The following is a 14,411-nucleotide window of genomic DNA, read 5'->3' on the forward strand; positions in this document are numbered from 1 at the left end:
CCATTGACTCCTCCTCATCCTCCTCACAAAGTGTCGCCTGCCTAGGCCTTTGTGAGGAACCACATTGCGCAAATTGTCCAGAAGCAGATGGCATTTGTGACTCCTCATCCTCCACCTCTTCCACAATCTCCTCCATAAGTGCTTGCATTGTTTTTTCAAACAGGCAGAAAAGGGGGATGGTCATGCCGACTAGTGCATCATCTGCACTCACTATCCGCGTTTAATCATTGAAGGCATGCAAAACGTGGCAGATGTCCTTCATAGAGGCCCACTCAGTGGTGGTGAAGTGTGAAAGGCGCGCAGTGCGACTTGTTTGCGCCTGATGCAGCTGGTACTCCATAACTGCTGCCTGCTGCTCACACAACCGACCCAACATATGTAATGTTGAATTCCACCTGCTGGGTAGGTCACATATGATGCAATGTTCCAGAAGATTTAATCGGTGCTGCAGAGCTGCAATGCACGATCTTGCCATGCTGGAACGCCGCAAGTGAGCGCACTCTAGGCGGACCTTGTGCAGCAATGCATCAATATCTGGATAGTCCCTCAAAATCTCTGCACGACCAAGTTGAGCACATGTGCCAGACATGGGATGTGAGTGAGGTTGCCTAGGCTCAGTGCTGCCACCAGATTTTGGCCATTGTCACATACTAAAATGCCTGGCTGGAGATTCGCTGGCACAAACCACATGCCGCTGTGCTGCTTGATGGCATTCCAGAGCTCCTGCGCTATGTGGCTTCGATTCCCCAAAGACAATTTCAATATGGCCTGTTGACGTTTGGCCACGGCTGTGCTCATATCGGTCGTAACAGGTAAGCGTTCACGGGTCCAGGTAGAGATAGACTGTGACGACTCCTGCAGCGCTGATTTAGAGGAACTGGAGTATATGGAGGAGTCAATGTGTACAGACTGGATTTCTGCAATCCTTGTAGTTGGCAGAACACATACAGCGCTACTCTCAAGATCTGTACCTGCCTCCACAACATTTATCCAATGGGCAGTGAGGGAAAGGTATCGTCCCTGTCCATGGTGACTGGTCCACGCATCGGTGGTCAAGTGGACCTTGCTACTGAGAGCATTTAGTAGTGCATGTTTAATGTTTCCCTCCACATGCTTTTGCAGGGCAGGGACGGCTTGCATGCTGAAATAAAAGTGGCTGGGCATGTTGTATTTTGGGACTAACAATGCCATGAAGTTACGGAAGGTGTCAGTCTCCACCAGTCTGAATGAGAGCATTTCAATATGTTAGGGTTGGCAGAACGCACTGAATATATATTTATTAGAAGTCGTAGGTGCGTTCGCAACCTGGGATCCACCATGCAGGAAAGAACCTGCTGCTAGATATGGTGGTACAATATAGTAGTATAAACAAACTCTGTTACTTCACAGAGTCTGTTAGCAAAGTAAACACTGTGCCCTGTTTAGCTCACAGAGGAACACAGCTACTTAGTAAAGCAGATAGTGGTCTTGCAGTCAAATGCAAACATGCAACTCCTCTCTCCTAGCCGGAATTCTAATGGCTATACACCAGCCCTGAATCCACTCACATGAAACTCCTCGCCGGAGGTGCCAGCATTCTAGGGGCTTATTTCAGCCGGGTCCCTGAATACACACACACGAAACTCCTTGCTTGAGGTGCCAGCATTCTAGGGGCTTATTTCAGCCGGGTCCCTGACTGCATACAAACACGACCATACTGGCGCAAAGCTCATACATAAATTGACACTAGCGCTTGATCATGTGAACCTGCGGATGTTTTATAGTTGCAGCTCTACAGGACCCTCCTGGAGGACCAATGGGAGCTGCTACAGGGCCTGAGCATGTGACCCCCGACCTCCAATGAAAGGTCCTCCCGTGGGCATGCTCAGTGTGTGCAAAGCAGGACTTAGTCCCAGAAAGGCCTGCTTGCCACAAACCAGTAAAGGGTACAATAGCAGAGCCTGGAAAGGCAGCAGTAACCCTTTGTACAATATCAGACTGAGCAAGACGATGGGACCGATGTTTCCGCTGAGCAGGCTTCACCGTGGCTGATGCAGAATGGGATACCGCAGCAGACATGGTTCAAGATTCCCCCTGTGCAGTGGGGGGAACTCGACTCCTAACACAAGGGACAGTAGTTTTGCAATGCCAGCATTCAGAGCCTGTGCTCGGGCATGGTTTGTCGAGAATGGCAGCCTTTTCTCCCATGCCTATGCTACTGATGGCTGTAGACTGGGCTGGGAGTGTGAGGATGACAGGGAACGTGGTGCTGTGGGTGGAATTACACTGGGTCTCTGGACAACAGTGCCAGAGGTTCTTCCATGGCGATCCTGTGAGGAAGCTGAACCAGCTGTGTGTGAGCTGGAGGAAGAGGCTACAACACGAGCTAAAGAGATGGTAGGTGCCGCTGTAGGTTGGCATAGGTCTTCAGTGTGTTTTCGCAACTCCACCACGTGCTTGGTCCGCACATGTTTCCACATATTTGTGGTATTGAGGTTGCTGACACTTTTCCCTCTTGTGACTTTCTGATTACACAGCTTGCATTTGACAAAGCAAATGTCATCTGCAACTGTGTCAAAAAATGACCAGGCACTGCAAGTCTTGGGAGTGCCTGTTTTGGGTTTTGGAAGAGGCATGCTCTTAATGGGTGCCGAGGTGGAGGCTACAGGAAACACAGTCTCCCCCTCCCTCTCCCTCCTTTTTGGGCCGTTCGGGGAATCTCTTCCTCAGAGCTGCTCCCACCACCTTCCTGTACCTCCTCACGCCATGATGGGTCAAGGACCTCATCATCTACACTACCCTCTTCCAACAACTGCTTCTCCTGGGTAGTCTCGGCAGCACAGTATGCACCATAAAGTGGCACCTGAGTCTCATCATCAGATGTGTACTGAGGTGTGCTGACCATAGGCACTGGCCCACCCGCCTCTTCAGATTCAGAGAGACAAAGCAGTTGCACATCACTGCATACGGCCTCCTCTTCCATTTCTCGAATGCTGCTTGGCTAGCCCCCTCTTTCCTAGCCAAGAGATTCAGAGAACAGAAGTAGAGATGGCTGATGTCCAGGGCTCTCTGACTGCCTGGGCAATTTGGCAAGTGGTGAAGAATTAGATGGGTGCTCTTCAGTGCTCTGGACCTGAGAGGATGTGGCACTAATTGAAGTCGATGCGTTAGCTGCCATCAATCCAACAACGGCTTCAATTTGTTTGTCCCGCAGCAGTGGGGTACAGCGAGCTCCTACAAAGCTGCACATAAAGGACTGTTCCCTTGTAAAACTGAGTGATGCTGAGTCACTGGTGCCCGCAGCAGGCACAGAATCCCCACGTCCTCTCCCTGCAGAAACTCAACGCCCACGACCACAGGCCTTACTCCCTGCCTTCTTCATCTTGGTAGACTGATAAAGATAGGCAGAAAAGTACTAAGGGCTTAGTGTGTTCCTGAACAACTGCTAACAGGTATAAGAAACACTAATTTTATAAAGTGTGGACTAGACTTTAATATGAGCTAATGTGGCCTACACAACTGTAAAGTGGAGTGTTTGGTGAACTTTATTAACTTTTTGTTTTTTTTCACAAAAAGACACTGGATGTGCCCAAAGATGTAAAACCGATAGTATCACAAATTTTTTGTAGCGATTACAATGCAGAAAGGTAACCTACAATGCAATAGATGAGTCTCCAAAAAATATGCTAATACTAATCTGGCTGGGGCTGCAGAGCACAAGGTTGCAGAAAGGCTCCTCTGTGTACTCCTATATAGTGTTTTTCCGCAATCTAGCAGGATACGTATGGAAACCCACTAATAGGATAAATCAGGAAAAATGTGAAGCAGGCAGCACTAATTGAAAAAAGGACAATGGAACAGTATGAGGCAGTGATGCACGCTGAGCGGACTACAACCAGCTGTGGCTGCAGAACAGACTACAACGTGAGCTGCACTCACACAGAGACCTTGCAAACCGCTGTGAACAGCACTGCGAGGCAAAAACCAGGTTCTCACACAGCGGTTGCTAAATTAGCCTGGGTAAAGCACAATGAAGCAAATCGCTATCTCAAACTATCCCTCAGTCAGAACAGCAGCGTCCTGTCCCTAACTGAATTCACAGCAAAGTGAACCCAAAATTGTGGCGGCTGCTTTTATAGTGCATCATGACATCATTTCAGCAACCAATCACAGCCATGACAGTAATTACATGCTAACATGCAGAACAGGATGTGCCCACACTTATAATGATTCCTCATTGGCTGAATTAAATCAAACTGACTCACTGCATTATGGGAAATTCTGATTCCGGTATCCGATATTGCAAAAGTCTCGGAACTCAGTATCGGAATTCCGATACTGTGAATATCGGCCAATACCTGATATTTGAGGTATCAAAATGCTTAACACTATTCATCAGTAATTTTTTTTGTTTGCAAATATCGGCCGATACCTGATATTTGCAGTATCGAAATGCTTAACACTATTCATCAGTAATTTTTTTGTTTGCAAAAAATAAAAAATATTGAGAAGCTTCTCCTACCTGATGCAATGTTAAAAAAAACAGCCAACAGCTTGCACAAAGATGGCATTTGTGTGCTGTCCATGATTTTCTCAGACTCTAAGATTTGTTTTGCATGGGGGAATTTGAGGGATGATTGGAACCAATGGTCTGTGAAAAACATGGACGTGTGAACAGCTCTAAAGACTACACTTGGTATGTGATAAACACGAATACAACACATGCATGGAAAAATAGATTTTCGGACAAGGTACAAAAGTGCACAGGGCCCGATTCATCAAGACCAGTGTTCTTCACATCAGTTTTAATGAGGAGATTGCTGGAGCCAGACGCTCCTGATTTATGAAGTGGTATATGCTTCTTTATGAATAAGAAACATTGGATAAGTGCCGATTACTGATGAAGGAGCGTGCTCGGATAAGGTGTTTTTCGAGTGAGCTTGTATGCTAGTAGAACATTTTCTTTGAGCTCTAATACTTTGCTGGAGTTGCTGCGGCTTCATGTCTCGAAGCTGCTTGACAGCCGCAACACATGCAGGGATTGCCTGTTTTTTAAGCAATCCCTACATGTGTTGTAGCTGTTGAACAGCCTGGAGGCATGCAGCCATGATGACTAGAACATAGTATTCAATCACGCTGAAGACACTCTATTAACACATGAGCATGCTAGGATAACACCTTCAGAGCATGCTCATTCATCACCAAGGCCGGTTTTAGATAAAGTGGGGCCCTGGGCAAAAGTTTAAAGTGGGGCCCCAAATGCTCTCATATTGCACATAACACATAAACATTTTGGTTGTATTTACATATGCTGAGTTCTGACTGTTAATTGAGTCCAACAATAATGAAGTTGTTCGATGCTTGTTCCCAAATTTCTTTGCTCTGACTGAAGAAGAAAGATGGGGATAGATAGTCCACAATACAGTATAACAGGTCACAAATGGTATAATGCACTGCCCATGGTTCTTGATAGAGTATAATGCAGCCACCCTCATAGAGTATACTGCAGCCCCCCTCAAAGTATGCTGCAGACCTTTTCCAAGAATAATACAGTCACCACAGAGTATAATGCAGCCCACACTTCAGAGTATAATGCAGCCCCCACACACACACAGTATAATGTAGCCCCAATAGAGTATAATGTAGTCAGTCCCCTCGTAGAGTATAATGCAGCCCCCGACAGAGTATAATGCAGCCTCCCACACATACAGTATAATGCAGTCTCTTACACACAGTATAATGTTGACACACAATATAATGCAGACACATACATATACACACAGTATAATGCAGACACAAACACATGCACATACACACTCACAATACTTACCTCTCCTCCTTGTTCCCCCACTGCTCTGGCTTCTGCAGTGCATCTCATCAGCTTCACTGTTGGCACAGCATGGTGCACGTTAAAGTGACTTCATCATGCACCTGCTGAGTCACAAGCAGAGGAGGAGTGATGGGAAAGGGAGCGTCATGTGATGTTCTGTCCTCCATAACTGCTTTCAACTGGATAAGTTGAATGCGCCATGTGGGGGGGAGGCACTGGGCTCCTCTTACTCATAGGCCCCACAGCGGCCATGTGGTGTTCCACTATTCGCACTGGGGGGGAGCGGGGCCCTATGTAGCTGCTTGTTGTGTTTGTACTTGATGTGACCCTGCTTATCACTAGTGGTAACAACTCTGTGTGCGGCTCACCACAAATTCTACTCCAGTTCCTGCTGGAGTAAAATTTTTGGCATCATGAACATCACCAATCATCATAAATTTGATTAGTGGTGGTCGACACGGGTCTTTGTTTTGTCCCAGCTTTACACACTTTATCAAAGCTGGGCAAAAATGATTTTACAAAGCCAAACGTCGCTAAATTTTATTTTAGTCTTGAATGGCAGGAATATAAACCAGCTCACCAGTGATGCATAAGCTGAGTTTCAGGAGCACGGACCCGCTGTGTCCAGGCATGTAGAATCCAAAAGATGAAAATGTCCAGCTTCACCTAATCCGTGAAAAAAAGTTAGTCTCCAGAAACGGATTGAGATTCTTACCCATATTGTTTGTGCTGAAGTTTGTATCCTCCATGTTTAAGTTTGTGAATAAAGAAAACTTTTTTCACGGATTCGGGGAAGCTGGACATTTTCTTCTTTTGGAATCTTGAATGGCACCAAAATTATGTGACTTTTCAAAGCTTTTACTCCAGAATACTGAAATAAGAATTTTATATTGGTACTACTACACATACCCTGTGAGCATGGCTTAAAGCCTAATTAATAAACGCTTCAGTCATTGCCTTTTTAACTAGGACTAGAAATACAGTTAGGGCCAGAAATATTTGGACATTGACACAAGTTTTGTTATTTTAGCTGTTTACATGTTCAGAAATACAATTATATATATAATATGGGCTGAAAGTGCACACTCCCAGCTGCAATATGATAGTTTCCACATCCAAATCGGAGAAAGGGTTTAGGAATCATAGCTCTGTAATGCATAGCGTCCTCTTTTTCAAGGGACCAAAAGTAATTGGACAATGGACTCTAAGGGCTGCAATTAACTCTGAAGGCGTCTCCCTCGTTAACCTGTAATCAATGAAGTAGTTAAAAGGTCAGGGGTGGATTCCAGGTGTGTAGTTTTGCATTTGGAAGCTGTTGCTGTGAGCAGACAACATGCGGTCAAAGGAACTCTCAATTGAGGTGAAGCAGAACATCCTGAGGCTGAAAAAAAAGAAAAAATCCATCAGAGAGATAGCAGACATGCTTGGAGTAGCAAAATCAACAGTTGGGTACATTCTGAGAAAAAAGGAATTGACTGGTGAGCTTGGGAACTCAAAAAGGCCTGGGCGTCCACGGATGACAACAGTGGTGGATGATCGCCGCATACTTAATTTGGTGAAGAAGAACCCGTTCACAACATCAACTGAAGTCCAGAACACTCTCAGTGAAGTAGGTGTATCTGTCTCTAAGTCAACAGTAAAGAGAAGACTCCATGACAGTAAATACAAAGGGTTCACATCTAGATGCAAACCATTCATCAATACCAAAAATAGACAGGCCAGAGTTAAATTTGCAGAAAAACACCTCAAGAAGCCAGCTCAGTTCTGGAAAAGTATTCTATGGACAGATGAGACAAAGATCAACCTGTACCAGAATGATGGGAAGAAAAAAGTTTGGAGAAGAAAGGGAACGGCACATGATCCAAGGCACACCACATCCTCTGTAAAACATGGTGGAGGCAACGTGATGGCATGGGCATGCATGGCTTTCAATGGCACTGGGTCACTTGTGTTTATTGATGACATAAGAGCAGACAAGAGTAGCCGGATGAATTCTGAAGTGTACCGGGATATACTTTCAGCCCAGATTCAGCCAAATGCTGCAAAGTTGATTGGACGGCGCTTCATAGTACAGATGGACAATGACCCCAAGCATACATCCAAAGCTACCCAGGAGTTCATGAGTGCCAAAAAGTGGAACATTCTGCAATGGCCAAGTCAATCTCCAGATCTAAACCCAATTGAGCATGCATTTCACTTGCTCAAATCCAGACTTAAGACGGAAAGACCCACAAACAAGCAAGACCTGAAGGCTGCGGCTGTAAAGGCCTGGCAAAGCATTAAGAAGGAGGAAACCCAGCGTTTGGTGATGTCCATGGGTTCCAGACTTAAGGCAGTGATTGCCTCCAAAGGATTTGCAACAAAATATTGAAAATAAAAATATTTTGTTTGGGTTATGATTATTTGTCCAATTACTTTTGACCTCCTAAAATGTGGAGTGTTTGTAAAGAAATGTGTACAATTCCTACATTTTCTATCAGATATTTTTGTTCAACCCTTCAAATTAAACGTTACAATCTGCACTTGAATTCTGTTGTAGAGGTTTCATTTCAAATCCAATGTGGTGGCATGCAGAGCCCAACTCGCAAAAATTGTGTCACTGTCCAAATATTTCTGGCCCTAACTGTAAATGATAATGTGAAAGCAAAAATTTTAGCTTGTAATTTTTCTTTTTGATAAACTTTCTACTATTGAATAACATTTTCCACATTTGAACTAATGAAAAATAAAATGTAGATCTGGTTTTTCACTTGTTTGTCTCATATGGCAGAAATACATATCTATATTTAGATAAAGAATCACTGGCAAGTTCATGTCACTGTAGAAATTATACATACTTTGAATTGTTCAGAAAAAATGTTCCAAGAAGAGATCCGATGCGTTTTGATGGGTGAATATGATTTTTAATGCCGGAAGACTGTAGATTTTCATAGAGCACAAATTGAAGCAGAGAACTCTGATCTGACACTGCACTGTACTTTAGGTTTTATCATTCAGCTGTTTGATGTAACTCTTTTATGTTCCTGAGCAGTTTTCTTTTGACATCAACAGGGACATTCACATATTTCATGTATGCCTGGGACAGTACGACGATGGAATTATCCTTCACCTCTTTGCATTGGTAAGCGTCTGTACTGTCTAGTGAAATTTCTCTGTATTTCATAGTAATAACATTCATTGTTCTCAGCTTTCTACTCATGTATCACTGCAGAAAAAAAGAAAAAGAATAATTTCATCAAAGATAACATATGTGAATAATGGCATAATTCCATTTTGGCTGAGACTAACTTGTGTGATGGACACATGTGACCACTGCAGCCAATTACTGGCTGCAGCAGTCACACCAGTATGTCAATGTGATATCAGCATTGCAGCAAGTAAATAAAGAGTGCCAATAATTGCTAAGTGCTTATAAGAACAAGCTTTTTTGCTTCTTACTTTAAAAGTCATGACTAAGTAAGGAATTTGTGGGTCAGTAAAAGTCAAAACAAGCTCTGACTTCTATCATGATTTCTTAAACAATACCTTGATATTAACTCTATCGTGTGACGTACATATCCATCAAAAGTCACGTCCCTGACTTTGATGCGGGCTTGCACGCCGAGCCCACGTCTTTCCCCACACATACGGTTATGTGGATGGAAAAATAAATCTTTATGGCTTTTTGAAAAAGGGGAGGCAAATAATAAAACGAAACATGAACAATGTGTAACATTTATTTTAAAAAATCCATAAAAATAAAACTTGCCTATTAAATCCAAGTTCTCATTGCCATATTTAAGGAAAAAAAACGCAAAGTGAAAATTTAAGAGGATGTGCATACAAAAATCCTATACTATATCCACAAACTAAAATTATTTAAACTGTTATAATAAAATAATGAAAAATTGTAATATTAAGCCTCAGGGTTCAAACTGGTTTTGATACCTCACATATCCAGCAGCTTACGTAGAGGTTGGATCTCATGCTCCGGGAGCTAATTGTCAAGGGCACCAAAAAGACACTCAGCATCTGCCAAGGTACTTAGATGTCAAAGTACGGTTGTGAACTGGATCTGTGCCCCAAGTAAAGTCTAGCTCCATGATGTCCCTGTTAAATTGATTTGGACTACATTTATAAATGAAAAAATGATACAAATTTATATACAGTAAATGCAAAGCTGAAAATATTGGTATCATGGACCTAACATTAAAGGGTTTTCTGTATTTATTAGATTAAGCTGTTATTGTGTTATAACCATAAATTAACACTTAACATTGTATTCCTTTAACACAATGTAAGGTATATTGCATAAGTATGACAAATTATTAAAAAGCTGAAAAATATAATTAGTATTATACTCAAGATAAGAAAAATTGTTCCTTCCAATATTGCCTATAATGTCAAATTGATTAATTATTCCTAAGCAAAAGCCATGGTTAGCTGATGCTATATTAGAATGTCCTAATGTACAACACAAAATAATTGAAAATACTCAGCATATTGGAAAGGCCGATTGTAGCTAAGCTTGCTGTACCTCTGTATAATGTTAAAAGTAAAGCATGGCTAGAAATAAAATGCCAGTGAGACCCATAAAATAATCAAAAAAAAAGAAAAGAAAATACATGTGATATTTTACTTTCCTTTCTTTTTTTAGTTGGAAAACTATTATTAAAATTAGCAAAAAAACTTTTAAAAACACATCATCCACATTTGCTTTAAAAAAAAAAAGTAAATAATGTAAATTAGCTGCTCTATTAACACACATCAATACACAGTCATTGCTGTTAAAGTCCACCATACAATTGTGCTGGCTTTTTAAGGTAGGCACTGAACGCAATCTTTAAATTTCGCCAAGAAAAGAACACTAAATTATTTGTTGAATTACTTATTTCATCTTTTAATTGTCTTTTTTCTCTTAAAGCTAAATGTGGTGGAACATTAACAAATCTGATTGGAGTGATTTTAAGCCCTGGTTTTCCTGGAAATTACCCAAGTAACTTGGACTGCACATGGAAGATTTCATTACCAGTTGGCTATGGTTTGTTTTTCATTAATGTAATAACTTTTTTGCAGATTGTGAAAGGGCAAATAGTGAGACAACCATAGTTTTTAGAAATTATCAGAAAGTATTATTCTTCAAGTCAAACTCTTTTTGACATTTTTTTATTTTAAATTACGTGGAAACATTTGCATGAATAGGTTTTTATTATATAAATGTATAAAAAGTAGGAGAATTATGTTCTTTGTAACATTCGGTAATTCACATACATAATGGTCAAAAGTTTTCTTTGAGATTTGAAATTAAGTCTTTAATTCCTGAGAAATGTTAGTCATGGTTACCAACACTTGTATCCCAAACCAATAGACTACACTCACATTTTTCCATATACGGTATGTCTTTTAATGAAAATTAGCATACATATTACCCCTTCTGTGGTGATTGTAAAGCCCTCAAGTAGCAACATCTGAGATATGTTTATGATGCAAATTGATATCCCTCAAATTTTGAGATCTGACTGTTTTTTGAGAGGTTGTTCAACTTTTTCTTCTAGATTTTCCAATTCAACTTATTTGAACATGCCACAGGCAGAGTGGTGATTGCTCATGTAACAGCTTTCTTTAAAGCAAACTTTTAAAGCCCTCATTGCTGCCATGCATGAGACATATAAAATAAAGAAAGCAGTAATTTGCCAAGGCACCAAATGAATTCCTCAAAGTTTGGAGCAACTGAAATATGATCACAATACAGCTAGATCATTCAGTAGTCCACAAACTCTTCTAACAGGTTCAGTTATAGGCGATCTGAATTAACCCATTCCCGACCTGTGACACAGCGTATGCGTCATGAAAGTCGGTGTGAATCCGACCTGTGACGCATATGCTGTGTCACAGAATGATTGCGTCCCTGCAGGTCAGGTGAAAGAGTTAACTCCAATTTTACCTGACCTACAGGGACAGGGGGAGTGGTACTTCAGCCCAGGGGGGTAGCTTCGCCCCACCATGGCTACGATCTCTCTTTTTTGCTGTTGAAAGTGAAACAGCCAATCAGAGCAATTTGTAATATTTCACCTATGAAAAGTGGTGAAATATTACAATCTAGCCATGGCGGATGCTGCAATATCATCGCCCATGGCTGGAAACCCTGATCTGCCCCCGCCACCGCCACCAATCTCCTCCCCAGTCCTCTGTCCTGTCCCGTACTGTGCTCCGCTCCCCTCTGTCCTCCTGTCCGCTCCACCCATCCTCCTGTCTGCTCCCACCGTGCTCTGATCCATCCCCCGTGCTCTGATCCCACCACCTCATACTTACCGAGCCTCCCGGTGTCCGTCCATCTTGTCCATGGGCGCCGCCATCTTCCAAAATGACAGGCGCATGCACAGAGCGCCCGCCAAATCTGCCGGCCAGCAGATTTGTTACAGGTACATTTTGATCACTGTGATAAAACCTATCACAGTGATCAAAATAAAAAAAATAGTAAACGAACCCCCCCCTTTATCACCCCCATAGGTAGGGACAATAATAAAATAAAGAAAATATATTTACTTTTATTTTTCCACTAGGGTTAGGGTTAGGGTTAGGGCTAGGGCTAGGGTTAGGGTTAGGGCTACGGTTAGGGTTACAATTAGGGTTAGAACTAGGGTTAGGGTTAGAATTAGGCTATGTGCACACACTGCGGATTTGGCTGTAGATCTGCAGCGGATTTGTAGCAGTTTTCCATCAGGTTTACAGTACTAAGTAAACCTATGGAAAACCAAATCCGCTGTGCCCATGGTGCAGAAAATACAGCGCGGAAATGCTGCGCTGTATTTTCCGCAGCATGTCAATTTTTTGTGCGGATTCCGCAGCGGTTTACACCGGTTCCTCAATAGGAATCCACAGGTGAAATCCACACAAAAAAACACTGGAAATCCGCGGTAAATCCACAGGTAAAGCGCAGTGCCTTTTACCGCAACGTGGGCACATAGCCTTAGGGTTAGGGTTGGAATTAGAGTTAGGGTTGGAATTAGGGCTAGGGTTGGAAATAGGGTTAAGATTAGGCTTGTGATTGGGGTTATGGTTAGGGTTGTGGTTAGGATTGGGATTAGGGTTAGGGTTGGGATTAGGGTTAGGATTAGGGTTAGGGTTGGGATTAGGGTTAGGGGTGTGTTGGGGTTAGGGTTGTGGTTAGGGGTGTGTTGGGGTTAGGGTTGTGGCTAGAGTTGGGCTTAGCATTAGAGGTGTGTTGGGGTTAGTGTTGGAGTTAGAATTGAGGGGTTTTCACAGTTTAGGCACATCAGTGGTCTCTAAATGCTACATGGCGCCACCATTGATTCCAGCCAATCTTGCGTTCAAAAAGTCAAATGGTGCTCCCTCCCTTCCGAGCCTCGATGTGCACCCAAACAGTAGTTTACCCCACATATGGGGTATCAGCATACTCAGGACAAACTGGGCAACAAATATTGGGGTCCAATTTCTCCTGTTACCCTTGTGAAAATAAAAAAATGCTTGCTAAACATAATTTTTGAGGAAAGAAAAATGATTTTTTTATTTTCACGGCTCTGCATTATAAACTTCTGTGAAGCACTTGGGGTTTCAAAGTGCTCACCTCATATCTAGATAAGTTCCTTGGGGGGTCTACTTTCCAAAATGTGGTCACTTGTAGCAGGCTTCTACTGTTTAGGCACATCAGGGGCTCTGCAAATGCAACGCAATGCCCGCAGATCATTCCATCAAAGTTTGCATTTCAAAACGTCACTACTTCCCTTCCGAGCCCCGAAGTGTGCCCAAACAGTGGTTCACCCACACATATGGGGTATCACCGTACTCTGGACAAATTTTGCAACAAATATTGGGGTCCTGTCTCCTGTTACCCTTGTGAAAATAAAAAAATTGCTTGCTAAAACATAATTTTTGAGGAAAGAAAAATGATTTTTTATTTTCACAGATCTGCGTAGTAAACTACTGTGAAGCACTTGGGGGTTCAAAGTTCTCACCACATATCTAGATAAGTTTAGTGGGGGCTCCAGTTTCCAAAATGGGGTCACTTATTAGGGGTTTCTATTGTTTAAGTACATCAGGGGCTCTGCAAGTGCAACATGACGCCCGCAGACCATTCCATCAAAGTCTGCATTACAAAACATCACTACTTCCCTTCCGAGCCCCGACGTGTGCCCAAACAGTGGCTCCCCCCCACATATAGGGTATCAGCGTACTCAGGACAAACTGGACAATAACTTTTGGGGTCCAATTTTTCCTGGTACTCTTCTGAAAATAAAATATTGCTTGCTAAAAAATAATTTTTGAGGAAAGAAAAATGATTTTTTATTTTCACGGCTCTGCGTTATAAACTTCTGTGAAGCACTTAGGGGTTTAAAGTGCTCACCACAGATCTAGATTAGTTCCATTGGAGGTCTAGTTTATAAAATGGGGTCACTTGTGGGGGAGCTCCAATGTTTAGGCACACAGGGGCTCTCCAAACGTTACATGGTGTCCGCTAACGATTGGAGCTAATTTTTCATTCAAAATGTCAAATGGCGCTCCTTCATTTCCGAGCCTTTCCGTGTGTACAAACAGTGGTTTGTGACCACATATAAGGTATCGCTGTACTCAGGAGAAGTTGCCCAACACATTTTATGATCCA

General features: G+C 42.6%; 1 protein-coding gene across 1 annotated transcript in view; it reads left to right on the forward strand.

Moving 5' to 3' along the window:
- CSMD1 (CUB and Sushi multiple domains 1) overlaps positions 1-14,411 on the forward strand; it is a 3,308,788-nt gene that overhangs the window by 2,875,250 nt on the left and 419,127 nt on the right. The window contains exons 39-40 of the mRNA XM_069726899.1: positions 8,861-8,930; positions 10,713-10,829. Coding sequence (XP_069583000.1) covers positions 8,861-8,930; positions 10,713-10,829 — 187 coding nt within the window. The remainder of the gene's footprint in view (positions 1-8,860; positions 8,931-10,712; positions 10,830-14,411) is intronic.

The sequence above is a fragment of the Ranitomeya imitator genome, chromosome 5, assembly GCF_032444005.1.
Source record: "Ranitomeya imitator isolate aRanImi1 chromosome 5, aRanImi1.pri, whole genome shotgun sequence".
Lineage (NCBI taxonomy): Eukaryota > Metazoa > Chordata > Amphibia > Anura > Dendrobatidae > Ranitomeya > Ranitomeya imitator.